General features: G+C 44.9%; 1 protein-coding gene across 1 annotated transcript; it reads left to right on the forward strand.

The window, feature by feature from the left end:
• Positions 1-1,545: 1,545 nt before the first annotated feature.
• On the forward strand, positions 1,546-21,127 carry LOC310826079 (acrosin-like). Its single transcript, XM_083700632.1, has 5 exons — positions 1,546-1,654; positions 4,831-5,034; positions 12,097-12,362; positions 15,057-15,202; positions 20,171-21,127. The coding sequence occupies exons 1-5, from the start codon at positions 1,581-1,583 to the stop codon at positions 20,969-20,971; spliced, it is 1,491 nt and encodes a 496-aa protein (XP_083556758.1). The 5' UTR covers positions 1,546-1,580; the 3' UTR covers positions 20,972-21,127.
• Positions 21,128-22,772: the final 1,645 nt, after the last annotated feature.

The following is a 22,772-nucleotide window of genomic DNA, read 5'->3' on the forward strand; positions in this document are numbered from 1 at the left end:
AATTGGAGCAAACAGCAATCCACGGGAAACCTAAATTGACTTTTGCTCCGATTCAGCTTTAAAGAGCAGGTTTTTGTAGGGAAAGCTCCCAGGGGAAGGGCACACACATGCTCCTGGAAGGCGTCGGACAAGAGATAAGTGTGAATAAGACAAGACATTATTTGCTTAACAACTGAAGCTTCTCTCTGCTGAATTTCTAGAATCTGAACAAACACAAACCCCTGTGTTGCAAAATGTAACCATCTACAAAAATGCAAACACAACACGTTGGCTAATAACTGTTAGTGAATATGTAATCGGTTATGATGGCATTCTAAATAAGCCACTTCAAATTTTTGTATCCCTCATGTGATCACATTTATGCATAAGAGATCCTCTATATTTTATTCTCTCTCTCTCTTTAAATTTTTTATTTGATTTTACAAATTCATTCACACTCATAATCACAAATAATAAACATTGCACAAAATTCTTCTGAATATCAAGACTTTCCTCCTCCCCTCCGTGGGTTATTTAAGTAACTTTTTAAACTGGATATTATAACTCCATCTAATTTACAATCCTCCTTTGTATCCAAAATCTGTGTAACATTACAAGAGTCATTTAAAACCTGCCAAAGAGTTCAGGTATTTACAGTGGTCTTTCAAATATAATATAAATTTGTCCAATTCTTTGTTGATGTTTTGATCCTCCTGGTTTCTGATTTTCCCAGTTAATCTTGCAATCTCGGCATAGTCCACATTTTATTCTCACTGCAACTCTGTGCTTTAAGAAGCGGGACAGCAGATTGCTCTAGACCACCCAGTAAGCTTGGTGACTGAAGAGGGATTTGAACCCAGGTCCCCGCAGTTCCGGTGGTGCTGTGGGTTAAACCACAGAGCCTAGGACTTCCTGATCAGAAAGTCGGCGGTTCGAATCCCCGTGACGGGGTGAGCTCCCATTGCTCGGCCCCTGCTCCTGCCAACCTAGCAGTTTGAAAGCACGTCAAAGTGCAAGTAGATAAATAGGTACCACTCTGGTGGGAAGGTAAATGGCATTTCCATGCACTGTTCTGGTTCGCCAGAAGCGGCTTAGTCATGCTGGCCATATGACCCGGAAGCTGTACGCCTGCTCCCTCAGCCCGTAAAGCGAGATGAGCGCCGCAACCCCAGAGTCGGTCACGACTGGACCTAATGGTCAGGAGTCCCTTTTCCTTTTAGCACGCAGTTCCAGTCCAATGCTACACTGCACAGACTCTATTCTAATCCAAATTTAACAAATAATAATAGTAATGATTCTAAGTAAACTATCTTCAAGCACTCTGTGGGTTTACGGCAATCCTCCTCTTCAGCCGGGCAGTGGAGCATGGTGAACAAAGAGTTAAAGGTTCCTTCCCAGTTTCCCTCTAGCTCCATGCTCAGGTGCTTGAATGCATCCGTGGTGCAGCCCTGAGACTTCTCAATGCACCCTCCTGGGGATCAATGACTCGTTCCATAGGAAACTAAAGAACAACTGCCGGCACTTCTGTGTGATGTCATATAGAACATAGTTCTATATGATGTCAAGCGGCGAGAGAGCAGGAAGCAGCAATCGCAAAGAGGATGAGAAGGCTGCTTCTCGCTCTCCTGGCCCTCGTCACAACCTGCCCTATGCGTGCCGCAGATGACAGCTGCAGGTGAGTGACCACAGCAGGAGCAGCCTCTGTTCCCCTGGATGATACCGTTGGCTATTTGCAGACTAGTTGCGCTGCAGAAGGCATGCTGGGGAGACCACACATTACAAGGTTCCTTAAGGTGGAATGGAAATGTCAACAGTAATGACCAGGCCAGCCCTGTCATGAGAGAGTGGGAAGCAGTTGCTTCAGGTAGCAGGTCAGCACAGGTGGTAGTGGATCATGCCCAATGGGGCTCCTCTGCTGTGAGGGGAACTGTCAGCAACACTGACAGGGATTTCTGGACCCACCACAACTCATCCCATAGAAGGGGTCCTTCCTCAGTGTGAGGCATTGTGGGTGTATTGTACCATAGATTTCATGCACCTGCCTCTTTGCCACAGCGGGAGCAAATCCTAGAATCACAACTCAAGCATCAATGACAAACGACCCTCTGGCCTCTGCTTAAAGACCTCCAAGGAAGGAGAGTCCAGCACCCTCTGATGGACTTCTGCTCAGTGCTAAGCAGTCACAAAGCTGAACAGAAGCAGTGAAACGTTAAAGAGTCGTTGTGTCTGTTGTGGCAAAGCAGCAGTGCCACGTGATTTCTCTGGTGCCAGGTACACCCACAATGTCTCGCTCTGGGGGAAGGAGTCATTTTTTCCAGAGGCCAAAAGGATGCTCCTGTTGGCTATTTGCAGACTAGTTGCGCTGCAGAGAGCTTGCTGGGGAGACCACACATTGCAAGGAACTCAAAAGTAACTTTCGCTAGGTTTTAATAACAAAAACAGAAACACCTTTTATGATATATCAATAAGCTTGACCCATCCACCAGGGTACTGAGAGAGCTAGGTGCTGCTCTTTATATACTATACCCAATTGCTGACACAGCTTAATTAACACAACTTAAACAGCACCTGCTATACTGCTTCACAGCTGTAAAACTAGGTCAAGTTATTTGCTCTGGCCCTTAAAGAAATACACATCTTGTGGAACAATAATGAACCTTTACATTTAAAGAGACCATTCAACAGATACCACTAGCTCATTGCAAAGACGACCTTCCTAGAAAGCTGAATTATGCAGATGGCATCCGTTCCACAGCCTGCAGGGCGCATCGCTTTGCCAGGCTGGGGACAGGCTTGGGTGCTACTAGGTACCTAGGGTTGCTGTCTTTCAAAAAGTAAAAACCAGGGCACCCCACAAGTTGTTGAGCTTTTCTTTGGATCCTACAAATCACCCCTCTGAGAGGCAGCATAAGTAATGTGGAAAGGTGGATCCCTCCTGGTAGAATAGGATAGCCCACCTCCCCTGAATTTAGAAGAGTTGGGTTCAGCTCCTGAAAGCATTGGAAATAATAATAATAATAATAATAATAATAATAATAATAATAATAATTATATTAATATATATTTTTATTTTATACCCCACCCTTCCCGGTTCAGAAAACCAGGCTCAGGGCAGCTAACAACAAATTTAAAACACTTAATTGATGCAACAAAAAACAGCATAAAATACTGTATAAAACATGAATAACAATCAATTCAGAATTCAAAAATCAATTTGGGGGGGGGGGGAATCCATCCAATTAACATTAGATGATCACCATGGCTAGCTAGCTAAATTAGTCCTATTTGGGCCAGTGAGGAGACCAGGAGAGAATTAGCTGTGGGATCCCAGAGCAGGTAATCTTCATAAAAGGGGAGGGGGAGGGAAGGAATGGGAATAAAAGATCAGGCTAAGTTCAAATTGAAAGCCAGGTGGAATAGCTCTGTCTTACAGGCCCTGCGGAAGGAGGTTAAATCCTGCAGGGCCCTGGTTCTCCTGGGACAGAGCATTCCACCAGGTCGGAGCCAACACTGAGAAGGCCCTGGCCCTGGTGGAGGATAATCTGACTTCCTTAGGGACCTCTAAACTATTATTATTCATGGACCTTAAGGTCCTCCGTGGGGCAGACCAGGAGAGGCGGTCCCATAAACAGATGATCCTTGGGATCCCTTCCAACTCAACGATACTACAATTCTATGATTCTGACAGAGGCTGGGTGCTGTTGGACATGTGTTTCCCAGCCTTCCCATGGAAAGGCCTTCATTTCATGGTGCGCTCCAAAATCAGTGCTCATTGAAGGAGCTGCAACATCCCTTTAAGACACATGGATTCCTTTTCGGTCTCAATGTATAGCACCTTGAACATTGCTGTTTCAGTCTTTGTATATTATCTTTATCTTGATTTTATTAGGCGATGGTGAGATATAAACTGAAGGCACACCTGGAATCAGCAAAACACAAGCTTATATCCTCTACGTCCCCCTGCCAGAGCATATTCCCTCCCCTGTTTCCCCATTGGCTGGGTATGTGCAGGGTTTATAGCCTATCATGACTGCCTAATTAAAATACTAAAATCCCCGCCTTTGTCCACATCTCCTATTACTCTAAATTTGTCAACCATCCCTCCTAACTATTTTAATCCTTATTTAGTCTGTGTTCCTAGGCTTTGACACATTGACTCAAGTGATAAAGCCATATCCCAACCACCCTAGGTGTACACAGGTTCTACATCAGCTGAAGTGTATAGATAAACCCCATTCCAACTGCAAGATGCCCTGTTTTCAGGTGTTCTAACCACAAGCCCTGTTAAAGATAAGCTTCTAAGTGAGTCGACGCTTACTTAGTCGAAATATGCTCGGAGTCCTGTAGTGATTTCATGCTCTTTATTGCAGCTTGTAAAACAGTGACTGAATTGCCCCCCAAACCTCAGGCTTTTATTTACATTATTTACACAATGAATCCCTTCTGATTGGCTGATTCTGCTTCCCTCCTGGAGTCTGATTGGTCCTTTCCAGAAGGCCAATCAGTTCTAGGATCCTACTTGCGTATTGTTCTAATAATAAAAAAATTAATTTATACCCTGCCCTCCCCATCCAAGACTGGGCTCAGGGCGGCTAACACCAGGTATAAAAACAATTGATTACAATACAATGTAAAAACAAGATTAAAATACTACATTAAATCCAAGCTTAGTACATAACATTAGCTGTTGTAACCTTTTGGCCTTTGGTGGGGGGGAAAGCGCAACTTTTTCATTTCTGACAGTGATGCAAATAGTCTTGGGGAAGCTACTGAAGGGCAGGATATATAAGCTAACCGAGGAATAAGTCCTGCCGGTCGCCTTGATGCCCTTTCTGCTGTTCTCCTTTCCAGTGGAATTTGTGGGAGGCGCCCCTTGGCATCCAGCCACAGCAGCTCTCTTCAGATGGGGGGAGGCATCAACACCTTGCCGGGAACCTGGCCTTGGATGGTAAGCATCCGGAGACCTTTCCGGTCAGGTTACCAGCACACCTGCGGAGGGTCCCTCATCAGCGCCAAGTGGATTCTGACCGCAGCCCACTGCTTTAGAGATAAGAGGTGAGCCAAAGGATCTGGGGCGAGAAATAGACTTGTAGGGCAGCTTTAAGAGAGGACTGGACAAAACCACAGAGGTCAAGCTGTCAGTGCCTATAAGCCACAGTTGCTATGCTCTGCCCCTCATGCTTCTGAATACCAGCTGATGAGAATCGCAAGTGGAGACAGTTGCTGTCTGTGGGAATGTTGAGGAAAGTAGGAGAGGATATATTGATTAAATATTATCCCTCCTCACTTCTGCTAGTGAGCAAGCAGCAGAGCACATTCCCCTTGCACGTTGCTGGCACCAAGTTGATGGATTCGTTAGAATCACTTAAGTTGAGCAATCCAGACGGGCTTGTCCAGTCTGGATTGTTCTTGGTAAGTTTCCCCTTTTATTTCCCTCTTAAAAATATAGTCACACCTTGGGTTAAATTGTTGGCTATTTGCAGTATAGTAACGCTGCAGAGAGCTTGCTGGGGAGACCATGCATTAAAAGGGGACTCAAAGATAGAAGAAGAAGAGTTTGGATTTGATATCCCGCCTTTCACTCCCCTTCAGGAGTCTCAAAGCGGCTAACATTCTCCTTTCCCTTCCTCCCCCACAACAAACACTCTGTGAGGTCAGTGGGGCTGAGAGACTTCGGAGAAGTGTGACTGGCCCAAGGTCACCCAGCATGTGGAGGAGCGGAGACGCGAACCCGGTTCCCCAGATTACGAGACTACCGCTCTTAACCACTACACCACACTGGCTCTCAAGGTTTTAATAAGAAAAACAAAAACTCCTTATACACTAAATACATCAACAAACATGACCGAACCACCAACCCATCCCCCAGGGTAGTGGGAGAGCTAGGTGCTGCTCCTTATATACTCTACCCAATTGCTTAATCCAGTGTTTCCCAACCTTGTGCCTCCAGATGTTTTTGGCCTACAACTCCCATCATCCCTAGCTAGCAAGACCAGTGGTCAGGGATGATGGGAGTTGTAGGCCAAAAACATCTGGAGGCACAAGGTTGGGAAACACTGGCTTAATCAATACAACTCAGCAGCACCTGCTATGTTTCACAGCTTTAAAGCTGGGTCTCGTTATTTTGCTCTGGCCCTTGCTCTGGCCCCTTAAAGACATACACATCGGGTGGAACAATGATGAACCTCTACATTTAAAGAAACCATTCAACATTTCCCCTGCGGTTCATCATTGTGGAACAAAAACATAAAGCATATTTTGTACATGTCTTTCATGTGTAACCTTCAGAAGTGCTTTTGTAAAAATGTCCGCAATTTGATTGTCACCTGGAACATATTGAAATACAATCATTTCGTCAGCAATTAGTTTCTTTACAAACTGCAAACGTAATCTTAAGACTCTAGTGCGCTGCGTATTGGTTTCTGAACATAGGATAGCGAGTCCACTCTGGGAATCAAGGTAAACTTTTACTGGTAGTGTTACTTGCATCTGTAGGTCTGCAAATACTTGCAGATACCATTCTACATCACGAGTGGCCTGAACGCATGCACATAATTCACTCTCTGTTGTGGAGAGACAAATAATGGTTTGTGTCTGGGACTTCCATTCAAATGGACAACCGTTATAACAAAACACCATACCAGACACCCCCCTGCAATTATTTTGTTCCACTGCATGAGATGCATCACAGAAAATTTCAAAACCTTTGTCAATACATGTTGTAAACTGCAACCTATAATGTTTGGTATGTTTAAGGTACATTACCACTCTCTTAAGAGCAGAGAAACATTGTGTAGTGGGCTTTTCCACAAATTTTGCCAGAAAGTGAAAAGCATAAGTTATATCTGGTCTTGAGATTCTTTGAATGAAATTTAGCTTGCCTATAGCAGAACAATACAAAGTTTTGTTAGGAAATGGCTTATCTTCACCTGTAAAGGTGAAACCACACACCATAGGCGTTTCCTTCCCATTTGCATTTTCTAAACGGAGCATTTCAACAAGGTCATCAATTTTTGCAGTTTGATGAACCAGAAAAGATGCATTTTTGCCTTTCTCAATTTGCATGGATAAGTAATTTTTAGCTATGCCTAATTCCACCACATCAAATTTCTTCTGTAACTCTGTGATACTACCAGCTCATATTCCTGTTTAGTTTTGGTAGAAATTAACATGTCATCTACATACATGCATATTTTTGTTACAGAGTTTGCCCTTTCCTTTATAAACACACAATCGTCTGCCTTTCCTTGTGAAAAACCAATATCCAGCAATTCTTTTGCTAAAGTTTGGTGCCAATTCCTTCCACTTTGGTGCAGACCATAAAGGGATTTATTTAATTTGCATACCAAACCTTCAGCAGTGTCTATGCCTTCAGGAACACACATAAAAATTTGTTCTTTTAAATCTGCAAACAAATATGCAGTTTTTATATTTAGGTGATAAACAGAATGTCCACGTTGTGATGCATCTTTTAACAAAAGCTTAACTGTTTCATATTTTACACTTGGTGAATAACACAAATCATAATCTTCACCTGGAATTTGTTGAAAACCCCTAGCAACTAATCTAGCCTTGTACCTTACAACTTCATTTTTGTCATTCATTTTCACTCTATAAACCCATTTTGAATCAATAAGTCTCATATCTGGGGTTTGTGGTACAAGGGACCAAATGTTATGCTCTTTTAAAGAAGCTATCTCAGAGTTCATAGCTTTATACCAATTTACAGGTTGGTGCTTAGGTAATTTCTGAACATCATTGTAGCTTTTTGGCTCAAAAACCGCCTTATTGGCATACACAGTATTAAAATGTTCATCTGCAAAATGCTGTGGCTTCTGTCTCTTTCTATCTGAACGTCTCAGTCCAGAAGGAGAGTCAGACTCCTCAGACTTAATGGGACTAAGTGAACCACTAGTTTCAGGTTGTAAATCATTGTCAGATTGAAGAGATCCCTGTAGGCTAAGCTCACGGTCAGAAAACTCAAGAGAATCTAACCTCCCCTCGGGTGCCTGTGACTTTAAATCATCAAACAAATCAGATTCAACAGACTTTTTGTCTTTTTCCATTAATTCAGAAGCACCATTGCCTGCTGCTGCTGCTGCTGCTGCTGCTTCTTCCTCTTCTTCCTCAGTGTCATTTATACCATTAGTATCTTGGAAAACAGCAACGCCATTCCAATTTACAGTTTGTATCATGCTTCTGGTAATATGAAATTTGCCAGTTGCTGGTAGGTAAATTCTGTACACCCCCTGCTGGTAGCCCATTAATTTCCCCTGAACACTACGCTCACTCAATTTCTGCTTAGCAGGATAATGCATAATTACATCTGAACCCCAAATGCGTAGGTATTTCAGATTAGAGCATTTTTAAAACAGCTTCTAATAGGGGGTGACATCTAAACCAGAATGATAACTGCGATTTCTAACATAACAAAACGCATTAAGCGCTTCAGCCCAAAAGTCTTTGGGCAGATTAGCATCATGCAAATATGTTTTAACCCCTGCCTGCAGGTCACGCTGAACAACTTCAACAAGCCCATTTTGCCAGGGACTTCGGGGGCAAGATAACTCATGAGTAGTCCCCTGCGCTTCCAGGAATTTCTCAAAATCCACAGAAACAAATTCCCCGCCCCGGTCAGAAAACAGGTTCTTAATTGGTTTGTTAAAGTGCGTTTTTACCCAGCTGCAAAAAACTTTGTATTTCTCTAATGCTTGTGACTTTTCAGCTATTGAATAAGTCCAACAATATCTACTATACTGGTCTATCAGGGTAAGCCAGTACTTAGAACCTCCTAATGATGGTGGGAGTGGCCCAACTAAATCACAATGTACATGTTCAAATGGCTCAGTTACTTTCTTATCTGAGCACCTACCCTTGCGTGCAACCTTAATCTTATTCTTGCGACAGGATAGACATTGCATAAAGAATTTACAAGGTTTTAAGTTGAGGCCATTAACAATATTCTTTGTCTTAATTACATCAGCAAAATTCAGGTGTCCCAGAATTCTGTGCACCTCATGGACACACCCGGAATGTGGCCTTACATTCCTCAACCCCTGGCTTGACTGTGCTGCTCTGCAATTTATAGGCGATTGGGAGTAGGTGCGAAAATACAGTCTATATAAACCATCAGAGTCCCGGGCATACAATAGACGTTTGTTGCCATCGAAAAACTCACACATTGACTTTAAGACACGCACAGTTATGCCTTGACGAGCAAAGCACTTTACTGACAATAAATTGTCCACTGACGGGCAGTAAATGCAGTTCGCTATTGTAATGTTTAAAGAGTCAAGTTTAACAGTACCCCTGCCAAGCGGCTGCAGGACTTGTGAATTGGCTAAATGTACATTACCAATTTCCTCTTCGAAAGAAATAAACAAACTTTGATCGTTGCAAATGTGCTGAAATGCTCCTGAGTCGATAATAAAAGACTTCCATTTGGCACCTTTAATTCTTTTACGATCTGTAGTCCGAGCATGAAAAGCTTGCGGCTCGTTTCTGTCTTTATGAGATGTTGGCTGCTGGGTTGATGACCGTGACTGACGAACAGAAACAGACTTGGGAGTACTTTGCTTTCTTTTGGATCTGCAGTGCTTTGCAAAATGTCCCTGCTTATTGCAGAACCAACAATGCTTGACAGCTTTAAATGCAGTTGTATCACCACAAGTTTGCATATGGCGTTCCTCATTCTTTCTGGAAATAGGAGTGCTTATGGCACAAGCCTCCCTCCTATCCAACTCGCCCATTAATCTTGCCGTTACCCCTTCCACAGTTAATTGTGCTGGTGGAACAGCAGATATCTGGCTAGCTACACCAAAAAGTCCTCATTAAGGGAACATAGAATGATGAAAACATACTGAATATCAGGTATCTCCACGTCCCTTTGAATTAATTCGCAGCGTATTGCCTCCAGACGTCTCAAGTGTGCTGCCAAATCACCACCAGGCTGCAACTTCGTCTGGTACAACTGCTTGAAAAACGTCAATGCAGACGCTGACTCTTTTCTAACATGCACTGCTGCAAGACTGTTCCACATTTCTTTGGCAGTTTTCTTATTCCTTATATAGACTACTTGCTGGTCGCTGACTACCAAATTAATTATCGCCCTGGCTTTCGCATCTCCTTTCGACCAAGTATTAGTTAAAGGGTTAGGAGGGTCATCAGTTACATAGGTCCATACTTCTCTAGAGGTCAAAAGCGCCTCCACCCGAAAAGACCATAAACTATAGTTCTCATCTGTCAGCTGTGGGAAGACCAGAGCCTTCTCAGCTTCAGGAACCCGGTCAACCATTCTGGAACTCTTCCAGACCCACAGAACTACGCCAACAGGAGAAGGAGTTTTCAAACTTTTCTCAGAGTCCAAAAATATGCAGTCATCCACTCAGCAGCTGGGCCCATAACCAAAGATGTTGGCTATTTGCAGTATGGTAGCGCTGCAGAGAGCTTGCTGGGGAGACCATGCATTAAAAAGGGACTCAAAAACAACTTAAACAAGGTTTTAATAAGAAAAACAAAAACTCCTTATACACTAAATACATCAACAAACAAACATGACCCAACCACCAACCCATCCCCCAGGGTAATGGGAGAGCTAGGTGCTGCTCCTTATATACTCTACCCAATTGCTTAATCAATACAACTCAGCAGCACCTGCTATGTTTCACAGCTGTAAAGCTGGGTCTCGTTATTTTGCTCTGGCCCTTGCTCTGGCCCCTTAAAGACATACACATCGGGTGGAACAATGATGAGCCTTTACATTTAAAGAAACCATTCAACATAAATATGCTTCAGGTTGAGCATTTTCAGGTTACGCTCCGTGGCAACCCAGAAGTAACGGAATTCATTACTCTCGGGTTTCACCGCTTGTGCATGCGCAGACGCTCAAAATGACGTCACACACATGTGCAGAAGCAGCAAATCATTACCTGTGCATGCGCAGGCGAGCAGGCGCGGAGTCATGGGTTGCGTTCTACTCAGGATGCGAACAGGGCTCCGGAACGGATCCCATTCGCATCCATAGGTACCAATGTAATAACATGACAAGTCGCATAGTGATTTCATGCTCTTTATTGCAGCTCATAAACAGTGAAAGAATTTTCCCCAAAACCTTGGGCTTTATATACATTATTCACACAATGGGTCCTGTGTGATTGGTTGACTCTGCTTCCCTCCTGGAGCCTGATTGGGCTGCTCCTGCAGGCCAATCAGGTTGTTGCACTCTAGGATCCTACCTGCCTATTGTTCTAGGATCCAAGCTCAGGACATAACAAAGAGTAAAGTTTACTTACATTCAGTTCACAGTATGGTCCTGAAGGCAGGCTTTATCTTGTTACAGGTACATGTATAGAGAAAAGAAGTCTGAGCTAGGCCTCAGGCTTTCTACCTTGTGGCTTCCATCGTCTGGAAGGGTGAGCCATGTGCTGCTGGCTGAGAGCCAGAAGAGAGGAAGATGGCAAAAAAGCAAGAGAGTCCAAAAAGGGGAAGATGGCTGAATGGCTAGCCCTTTTGTAGGGTCTGCTAGGGTCACGTCCATCTACCTGGTCACACAAAGGGGGAGGAGGCTCCAGAGCAGGTATGACAGGAAGTCCTCCCTGTCTGGAGCCACATTCCCCTGTGTGTTCATTCTAGGCAACAGAAAATGCTGTGTTTGACTGCTTCAGTGATCAAAAATTCTACACTGCCGCACTCAAGTCCTGCTTCCTGGCTTCTCCCTGGGACATCTCATTGGCCACTGTGAGGACAGGATGTTGGACCAGATGGGCCTCTTTTGCTCTGACCCTACTGCAGGGCTTTTCTGACCTCATGAAGAGGACAGTGAGCGTTGAGAGCAGAGGGAGGGAGAGAGGCGGAGATTTCACACAGGCGCCAAGGAAAAGCATGAAGGGGGTCATTGCACCCATGGGTGCCACTCTGGCAACCCCAGTGGTAGCTTATGCTCCCCTTCTTGGGGAAGGGGCAGAACTCAGTGGCAGAGCATGGGCACTGCCATCCAATGGTCCCAGGTTCAACTCTGGTCAGCTGTGGTCAGAGCTGCTGTCCATCACAGCAGACAATACTGGGGTAAATGGGCAACGTGTTGCATGAGATGCTTCCTGTTTTCTTTTTCTGCTCTAGATATCTAGAAAATTGGGAGCTGCTGTTGGGTTCCACCGTGCTCTCCCGGCCTGGCCCCGATGCGGAGGTGCGCTTCCTCAAGAGGGTGGTGGAGCACGAGAGCTACATCCCACAGCAGCAAGTCAACGACATCGCCTTGATAGAGCTGGATGACCCGATCCAGTGCAGTGACTACATCCAGCCTGCCTGCCTGCCAGAGAGCTTTGTGGATGTGTCTGCCATGGCCCATTGCTACATCGCTGGCTGGGGTTACACGCAGGAGAAATGTGAGAGAGATGCAGCAATGCCCTGATGCGCCGTTAGGCCTGGGAAAGGATGGGAAGCAGTGGAACAACCATGCGATTAATAAGAAGGAAGCCCAGTCTCTGCTGGCAGTCTCTCTCCCCACCCCACCCCCCAAAAACCCAGCCTCCAAGGCCCTAAAAGCATCAATGCTGCAAAATCAGAAGTTTGCAGCAGAAAAGCTGTACTGTGAGCCAAGGGCATATGATCTCCATACACCTTGGGGCTGCAGCTGGTGGGCTGAGGTCATAACTGAGATGCTTTGAGCTAAGAACGGTTATGTATACTTTTAAAACAGGGGTCAGCAACCTTTTTCAGCCATGGGCCGGTCCACCATACCTCAGACCTTGTGGGGGGCTGGACTATATTTTGGAAAAAAATATGAACAAATTCCTATGCCCCACAAATAACCCAGAGATGCATTTTAAATAAAAGCACACATTCTACTCATGTAAAAGCACGCTGATTTCTGGACTGTCCACGGGCCGGATTGAGAAGGCGATAGGGCCAGATCCGGCCCCCGGGCCTTAGGTTGCCTACTCCAGTTTCAAAAGAAGAAGAAAAATGAAGAGAGGAAAGCAGGAAAGGGGTGGCAAAGCTGAGAGAGAAAGAGTGAAAGCGTCAAAGGAGGGGGGGGGGAAAACCCACACCATGTAATATTGGACTGCAAGCAGTAGTCTACAAACTCATCAATATAACTGTTGTTGCTTTCCCCAGGGGAATCCTGGGAATTGTAGTTCGTGAGGATGCTGAGATGCATGTGTTAGAGATCTCTTAACACTCATCCCAGGGTCCCGTGGTGAGATAACTATGAAACCAGTTCAAGTCTGTGGGTTGTTGTCCCAGTTCAAGTCACGTCCTTTGATACGCAGAGTTGGAACAGGACAAATGATGGAGATGTCTTCCAAAAAGACTGAACCATGCACAAATGTGGGGGCTAGGGATGAAGAGGAAGGAGGGAAGGGTGCACAGATTTATACGGGCTGCAAAGGGTGCACAGTTTAGGCCAGCCGTGTCCAAACTTTTTTCAAAGAGGGCCAGATTTGATGAAGTGACCGAAGGGCCAACCAAACATATTGACCTTTTTAAAGGATTGAGGATGCTGAGCTTTTTTTAACAATTTCACCCCAAAGTTGTTGAGGGTTGGAGTTGTTGAGCTTTTTTCAGGGTTAGAGTTGTTGAGGGCTTTTTTAGGATTTTACTGCCAGGATTGAACCAATATTAGGCCCCCAAAACGGACTTTGGACATGCGTGGCTTAGGCAAACCTGATGTCCTATAAATGTTGTTCAACACCATCTTCCATCAACCCAGCCAGCATCACCCATGGTAGAGGATTATGGGAGTTCGAGTCCAACAACATCTGGTTTGGCACCAGAGTGGCAAGCCCTGGCACAGCCCTTCACATAATAAGCCCTCAGGAAATGTAGTTAAAATCACTGAATGGAAAATGAAATCATTCAATATGTCACTCTGAAGGTATGGCTAAGACATAAACCTTTCATAAACTGTAGCAGTGTTAGAAACAGAGATATGGAAGCTAGAAACTGAGATATGGAAGCTAGGAGCTAAATGACACCTTAAGACTAGGTCATGGGCACAACAACGAAATGTCTAGGCATGCTTTTTAATAACAAGAATACAAAGCTGAAAGTGAATGAACTGCAGCTAAAATATTATGTTTTTCACATGGTCTACTCTAGTCCTTCCGCTGCCCACCCCCTAATATTCTTAAGGGGGTCTCTTCTCCTGTCTTCAGAGAGTAGCTGGAAGTGGGGAGGCAGAAAAAGGTCCTCCTTTCCTTCCACTCTGCAGTTTTAATCTGAAATTTTAGGTGCAGTACTGCGCCCAGAGCTCAGAAACTGCTTGCCCTAATGAAATCCCATTGCAAAATGCGCCTAGCCCTAGAACAATGGGAATTTTTTTAAAAAATAAATTTTATTAGTATTTTCCACACAACAACATGAAAAATATCGGAAAATGATAATACACAACACACAAAAACCAACATTCGAAAACTAAAGAAAGGAACAAAAAAAAAAACAACTACAAATCCATATCTTACAAGTTAATACTATAAACACTAAAACAACAACAAGATATTGACTTCCACCAATCCAACAGCACCTCCGTTATCTCTCATTGTGTCTTCCTGTTTTCCTGATCATCTCTATCCTAGCATCTAGATATAAATCCCTCTTTCTTATCCTTTCAATTCACAAGGTTATTCCAGACTCAGCCAGATTTCTGTCCTCGAAGCTTGACTTTGGAGGTATTCATTTAGGCACTCCCAGAACAATGGGAATTTTAAACACTGAACTGTAGTCTGTTTTTAGAGATACACTGGCCCAACTGTTGCCTTTGTGCAAGTCGATCTGCACCTATTTCAGAAGTTCTGCCTCTGCACACATTCTGATATTGACTTCTTTTATTGACCCAGTCAAGCACATGGAGTGAGATTCACCAGGGAATGGGAACCCCCAGCCCTAGTCTCTGGCAAGGAGCTACTGGGTCAAACAGCCTTCTTAGCATAACTCACCACATAGGGAGGCGAATGATGACTGGTTCCAAGGGCTTTTCCCAGGAATAGAAAATGAGTAGACAACAGAGAAAAAGGCTGGAGCGTTCACTGGACGGGTCCTGTGCATGTAGAAATTTCGTAACTGTTTTCTCCTTACAGCGAATGCTCCATCTGACATCCTGAAGGAGGCCAAAGTGGAGCTTATTTCCCAAGAAAGGTGCAATAGCACTTCCTGGTACTATGGAAGCATCAGAGTCAACAACCTGTGTGCAGGGTTCGAGGCAGGAGGCATTGACACTTGCCAGGTACGTGAATTTGGGCTGCTGCCACTCACCTGCATCTTCCAACTTTCCTGCGTCTTCAGCCAGATACTTCTTCAATTCTCTCATCACCGGCTAGTGCTGAGGAAAAGTTACAAAGCAGGGCTGAGGTGTGCCCCAGCAAGCATCAAGGCCAAGTGTTTAAAAGGGGAGTAGAATCGTTGGAAGGGACCCCAGGGGGACATCTAGCTCACCCCCCCTCCCACAATGCAGGAATCTCAACTAAAGCATCCTGGACACAGGGCCATCCGATCTCTGCTGTAAAACCTCCAAGGAAGGAGAGTCCACCACTGGCAAGGGGATAAAATGAGGGCATCTGCCACCATTGTGTTCTGTGCCATTCAGAAAATGTACATGGTCCCAGTCTGATGAAACCTAGCACCTTCTGCGTGCAAGTCAAAGCGATTTGCAAACGTCCTAGAGAAACAGCACCTTACAAAAGATGGCACCTCACCAAAGCTCGAGGTTTTTTGGGAGGCTTTTTGGATGAAAAAATTCTTTATTGAAATTCATTAATGTCATTACAGATTTAACTTCACACATATACTATATATATATATTTAAATTAGTTTAACTTAGAATGTTAATTTAACCTTCTAATTCCACTTAGATATCAGCTATGCTAAAATCATATAATGGTACATGAAGTAAAGTAAAACAACAAAAAACTAAAGTAAAATAAATATAGACTTCCCATCATTTGCCAATATAGGTGACATTTGTGATTTTGACTGTACTTATAATTATTATTGTTGTTGTTATTGTTTAGTCGTTCAGTCGTGTCTGACTCTTCGTGACCCCATGGACCAGAGCACGCTAGGCACTCCTGTCTTCCACTGCCTCCCGCAGTTTGGTCAGACTCATGTTTGTGGCTTCGAGAACACTGTCCAACCATCTTGTCCTCTGTCGTCCCCTTCTCCTTCTGCCCTCCATCTTTCCCAACACCAGGGTCTTTCCCAGGGAGTCTTCTCTTCTCATGAGGTGACCAAAGTCTTGGAGCCTCAGCTTCATGATCTGTCCTTCCAGTGAGCACTCAGGGCTGATTTCCTTCAGAATGGATGTGTTTGATCTTCTTGTAGTCCATGGGACACTCAAGAGTCTCCTCCAGCACCAGAATTCAAAAGCATAAATTCTTCGGCAATCAGCCTTCTTTATGGTCCAGCTCTCACTTCCATACATCACTACTGGGAAAACCAGAGCTTTAACTATATGGACCTTTGTCGACAAGGTGATATCTCTGCTTTTTAAGATGCTGTCTAGGTTAGCCATTGCCTTTCTCCCAAGGAGCAGGCGTCTTTTAATTTCATGACTGCTGTCACCATCTGCAGTGATCATGGAGCCCAAGAAAGTAAAATCTCTCACTGCCTCCATTTCTTCCCCTTCTATTTGCCAGGAGGTGATGGGCCCAGTGGCCATGATCTTCATTTTTTTGATGTTGAGCTTCAGACCATATTTTGTACTCTCCTCTTTCACCCTCATTAAAAGGTTCTTTAATTCCTCCTCATTTTTTGTCATCAAGGTTGTGTCATCTGCATATCTGAGGTTGTTGATATTTCTTCCAGCAATCTTAATTCCGGCTTCAGATTCATCCAGCCCAGCCTTTCGCATGATTAATTCTGCATATAAGTTTAATAAGCAGGGAGACAATATACAGCCTTGCCGTACTCCTTTCCCAAGTTTGAACCAATCAGTTGTTCCATATCCAGTTCTAACTGTAGTTTCTTGTCCCACATAGAGATTTCTCAGGAGACAGATGAGGTGATCGGGCACTCCCATTTCTTTAAGAACTTGCCATAGTTTGCTGTGGGTGACACAGTCAAAGGCTTTTGCATAGTCAATGAAACAGATGTCTTTCTGGAACTCTCTAGCTTTCTCCATAATCCAGCGCATGTTTGCAATTTGGTCTCTGGTTCCTCTGCCTCTTCTAAATCCAGCTTGCACTTCTGGGAGTTCTCGGTCCACATACTGCTTAAGCCTGCCTTGTAGAATTTTAAGCATAACCTTGCTAGCGTGTGAAATGAGTGCAATTGTGCAATTGTGCGGTAGTTGGAGCATTCTTTGGCACTGCCCTTCTTTGGGATTGGGATGTAGTCTGATCTTCTCCAATCCTCTGGCCACTGCTGAGTTTTCCAAACTTGCTGGCATATTGAGTGTAGCACCTTAACAGCATCATTGTTTAAAATTTTAAATAGTTCAGCTGGAATACCATCACTTCCACTGGCCTTGTTATTTGCAGTGCTTTCTAAGGCCCATTTGACTTCACTCTCCAGGATGTCTGGCTCAAGGTCAGCAACCACACTACCTGGGGTGTACGAGACATCCATATCTTTCTGGTATAATTCCTCTGTGTATTCTTGCCACCTCTTCTTGATGTCGTCTGTTAGGTCCTTTCCACTTTTGTCTTTTATTATGGTAATCTTTGTACGAAATTTTCCTTTCATATCTCCAATTTTCTTGAACAAATCTCTTGTTTTTCCTATTCTATTGTTTTCCTCTATTTCATTGCATTGCTAGTTTAAGAAGGCCTTCTTGTCTCTTCTTGCTATGTTTTGGAAATCGACATTCAATTTCCTGTATCTTTCACTATCTCCTTCGCATTTTTCTTGCCTTCTCTCCCCCGCTATTTGTAAGGCCTCGTTGGACAGCCACTTTGCTTTCTTGCATTTCCTTTTCATTGGGATGGTTTTTGTTGCTGCCTCCTGTATAATGTTACGAGCCTCCATCCATAGTTCTTCAGGCACTCTGTCCACCAAATCTAAATCCTTAAACCTGTTCCTCACTTCCACTGTGTATTCATAAGGGATTTGATTTAGATTGTATCTTACCGGCCCAGTGGTTTTCCTACTTTCTTCAGTTTAAGCTTGAATTTTGCTATAAGAAGCTGATGATCTGAGCCACAGTCAGCTCCAGGTCTTGTTTTTGCTGACTGTATAGAGCTTCTCCATCTTTGGCTGCAGAGAATATACTCAATCTGATTTTGATGCTGCCCATCTGGTGATGTCCATGTGTGGAGTCATCTCTTCTGTTGTTGGAAAAGAGTGTTTGTGATGACCATAATAATAATTTATTATTTATACCCCGCCCATCTGGCTGGGCTTCTCCACCCACTTTGGGCAGCTTCCAAGAAATATTAAAATACGGTGATACATCAAACATTAAAAGCCTCCCTAAACAGGGCTGCCTTCAGATGTCTTCTATAAGTCTGGTAGCTGTTCTCTTTGACATCTGGTGGGAGGGCGTTCCACAGGGAGGGCACCACTACCGAGAAGGCCCTCTGCCTAGTTCCCTGTAACTTGGCTTCTCGCAGTGAGGGAGCCGCCAGAAGGCCCTCGGTGCTGGACCTCAGTGTCCAGGTAGAACGATGGGGGTGGAGACACTCCTTCAGATATATTGGACTGAGGCCGTTTAGGGCTTTAAAGGCCAGCACCAGCACTTTGAATTGTGCTCGGAAACGTACTGGGAGCCAATGCAGGTCTTTCAAGACCGGTGTTATATGGTCTCGGCGGCCACTCCCAGTCCCCAGTCTAGCTGCCGCATTCTGGATTAGTTGTAGTTTCCGGGTCACCTTCAAAGGTAGCCCCATGTAGAGCGCATTGCAGTAGTCCAAGTGGGAGATAACCAGAGCATGCACCACTCTTGCAAGGCAGTCCGCAGGCAGATAGGGTCTCAGCCTACGTACCAGATGGAGCTGGTAAACAGCTGCCCCGGACACAGATTTGACCTGTTCCTCCATGGACAGCTGTGAGTCCAAAATGACTCCCAGGCTGCACACCTGGTCCTTCAGGGGCACAGTTACCCCATTCAGGACCAGGGAATCCTTCACACCTGCCCGCCTCCTGTCCCCCCAAAACAGTACTTCTGTCTTGTCAGGATTCAACCTCAATCTGTTAGACGCCATCCATCCTCCAACCGCTTCTTTGAGTTATTTAAGTCCCTTCGCCATGGCAAGGCAGTGATCCATGAAGGGGACTTATAATTATTACCTTACATTTAATATACTTTCTAATACCTTCTTACAACCTAGCACAGCGGGAGATGAGGGACTTTCCTGGAGGTTTTTAAGCAGAGGTTGGGTAGCCATCTACCATGGATGCTTTAGCTGAGATTCCTGCATCATGAGGCTAGGACTAGATGACCCTTGGGCCCCTTCCAACTCGATAATTTGATGATTTGATGATTCATTGACATTTTTATTATATCAAAACAGGCATAGACAAACTCGGCTCTCCAGATGTTTTGGGACTGCAACTCCCATCATCCCTAGCTAACAGGACCAGTAGTCAAGGATGATGGGAATTGTAGTCCCAAAACATCTGGAGGGCCGAGTTTGCCTATGCCTGTATTAAAGCATATTATTATTAAAACTAATATAATGTAATATATAAAAATAATATATAGGTGTAATATTGTTATATAAAAATAATAAGAACAGCATTTTTTTCTATGACTTCTTATTTTGTTATATACTTCCTTTCCTGCTGCATATCTAGGCACTGAACCACACTTTAAAGTGCCATGTCCAAGTGGGTTGTTTTAATTCCTGCTCCTTTCCTCAGGAAAAGCTGCTCTTTACCGCTGAATTGAAGAAAACAGCAATCTGCAGAAAAACCCAAATTGCTTTTTGTTCTGGTTGAACACGAAAGAATGTGTTTTCCTGGGGAAAGTGGCAGGACAAACAAACGAAAAGCCCTCAGACCTTGAGCTTGGAAGCACAGACCTGTGTCTAGAAAGGTCAGTGTGGATGAGCCCTCAGTCAGACCACTGGCCATCAGTACTGTCTACACTGAGTGGCAGCCATGGCCCTCCAGGTTTCTGGCAGGAGTCCCCCTGTCCACCTGGAGATGCCACTGGGGACTGAACCTGGGACCTTCCTCTGGCAGGGCAGGGGCTCTCTCCACTGAGCGGCTGGCCTTCCCCTTCCTCACATGGCTGTCCTCTCCCTTCCCACTGCAGGGCGACAGTGGCGGACCCCTCATGTGCCGGGAGGATCGCTCCGAGCGCTACTGGGTGGTGGGGATCACCAGCTGGGGACTGGGCTGTGCCAGAGCCCAGAAGCCCGGTGTCTACACCTCCACGCAGCACTTCTTCGACTGGATCCAGAGCTACACAAGGCCGAACTCACAACCGCCCCTGGCGCCGACTGAGGAGGAAGAGCAGGCGCCTGAAGAAACTGAGCCGCCTCCACCACTCGAGCCAAATCTGCACATGTCTGAGTCGGACTGGTCAGAGATATTAGCCCCGCCGCAAACGGAAACAACACTAGAACCAAATCCTGAGCCGCCACCCGAGGAACCCAAACGACCCAGATTGCTTCGGTTTCCACAGCTGCCGCCCACATCTGAAGCACCACCCCAAAGGGCAGAGCCACAGCCTGTAACAGACACCACGACCACGACCATGACCACCACTACCACCACTACCACCACCACTACCACCACTACCACCACGACACCCACCACTACCACCACCACTACCACCACAACACCCACCACTACCACCACAACACCCACCACTACCACCACCACTACCACCACAACACCCACCACTACCACCACCACTACCACCACAACACCCACCACTACTACCACAACACCCACAACTACTACCACAACACCCACAACAGCAACAACGACCCCGTATGATTTCAGACCATTTATTCCAAAACGCAAAAAGAACAGAGAAATGATCACCAGCGTCAGCTACGGCAGCAGTTGGGGTAACTGGCCTGGCAAACGGGCACCATTGCAAGCCTGACGTCGGCATTTGTGATGCAGCCCGTCCTTTTATTAACTTTATAAGCGTTCAGTTACGCAAGCAAAGTGTTCCACAATGGAGCGTGTCGGTATATCCAATGTGTTAAAATCATTGTGCTTAAAAATAAAGACATGCCATGCTTTGCTTGTGTTCGAATGGCGATTGCTCGGAGTCCCAATATTGCAAGCTTTGAAATTTTGGAATTGACTGCATTTCGGAAGTGACAGGGCAAAAAAATAAAAGCCACTGGGGCACAGACCTGGAATCCCTAGAAAGTGCAGTACGAAAGGGAGTGTGGATGAGCCCCAAGAGAGGATTACTGGCCTATCCGCTTTTTGTCTGCATCTCTTCCCTCCACTTTTCCAGGCATCCTTTTGACCTCAGGCTTCATGGTCCATCTTATTGGCAAAACCTCTTGGTGTTTTGCAACTTTCTGACTAGTTGCAGGACCTTAGCCAGACCTAGCAAAGTAAACGCAGAATCCACGGAAGCAATTGGCGACTTGGCTGCAGACAGGATAGACGAAGCAGGAACCTGTAGTTAGGTGTTTATTATATACAGTGGACTATTTACAGGAACAGAACACGGATCTTTTGCTAGCTCTCTCTGACATGACTCACAACTCCTACACTGACACACAGAACTCTGAACACTGAGCTCTGATCCAACACATTCCAGTTAGTGGGCCATTAATTATCACTCCCTTGGGAGAGCTTGACCAATCATGGAGCTGTCTCCATGCCTCTGTTATCACCAGGCAGACCTACCGGTACTCCTTCACATGACCTTTTGGCTGTCTGCCAAACCTTAATTGACTCTGTGTGAGTAGCTGCACGTACACAGTTTCCCAACACATCTTTCCATTTATCTATAGGTATTTATGGTATTTCTAGGCCATTATTCCAAAATTACTTGACCACATACAGGTCTTGTCAAATAACGTACTTATTTATGAGAGCAGCCACAATGTACAGACATATCAGGAGTCCAAGTTCCCAGCTTGATAACACAATAAGCGTAGATAATTAAAAAGGAGGATTTATTGCAAACAAACAGCTCCGGATGGCTCTAACAAAGCCTCCAGCATCATTACTCAAGGTGACTCTTCTGAAGACTCCTTTCAGCATCGACAGAAGATATTGAACTTAGGAACTTTATGTCTCTTGTTTTGCTTCCTATCTAGCAGCCCTCCCATTCGCTGACTCTTCTGACTTAGTGGATCAGCTCCAACCTCTTCCTTTTCTGAGAGGCTATCTCTGAGTCTATTCGTGCCTATTTGTGCTTCCTGCGAGCTTTGGCTGTGTTCTCTCAACTACTGCCTTATCATCCTGCCTGTCAAGGTCAGGAAGAGCCGAAGTCTGCAGCTGCCATCTCTCCCCTGCCTGACTAACATCTAAGCCTGTCTGTTCCTGGCTGCTTTCTGCAGTTGGCTGCAAACCTTTGCTTGGAGCTGGCTCATTCCTGACAAGGCATCCCAAAACTTTTCCTCTCTTTTGTGACAAACTCAGATGCTTCAACTCCTACCAGTTGAAAAACAGGTATACAATTTCTCCTTCATGGAGCAGGATGATTGACACAACTCACTGCAATATTTTACAAAATTTAATTTCAAAATAGACAAACCTGTATTGCACAATTTTGGTACCACAAGCCTTTCTCTTTCTCTTTGGCATGTTCTTTTCTGGTAGTATTTAGGAATGTTTGGTTTTAATTACTCTGCTGTTGATTATAAAATCTAGAGGGTAGAACACAAAACAAGGAATTCCATCCACTTTTTCGTCTTGCATAGAACGCGGGTACA

The sequence above is a fragment of the Podarcis gaigeae genome (genome assembly GCF_964106915.1).
Source record: "Podarcis gaigeae genome assembly, chromosome: 10".
Classification (NCBI taxonomy): Eukaryota; Metazoa; Chordata; class Lepidosauria; order Squamata; family Lacertidae; genus Podarcis; species Podarcis gaigeae.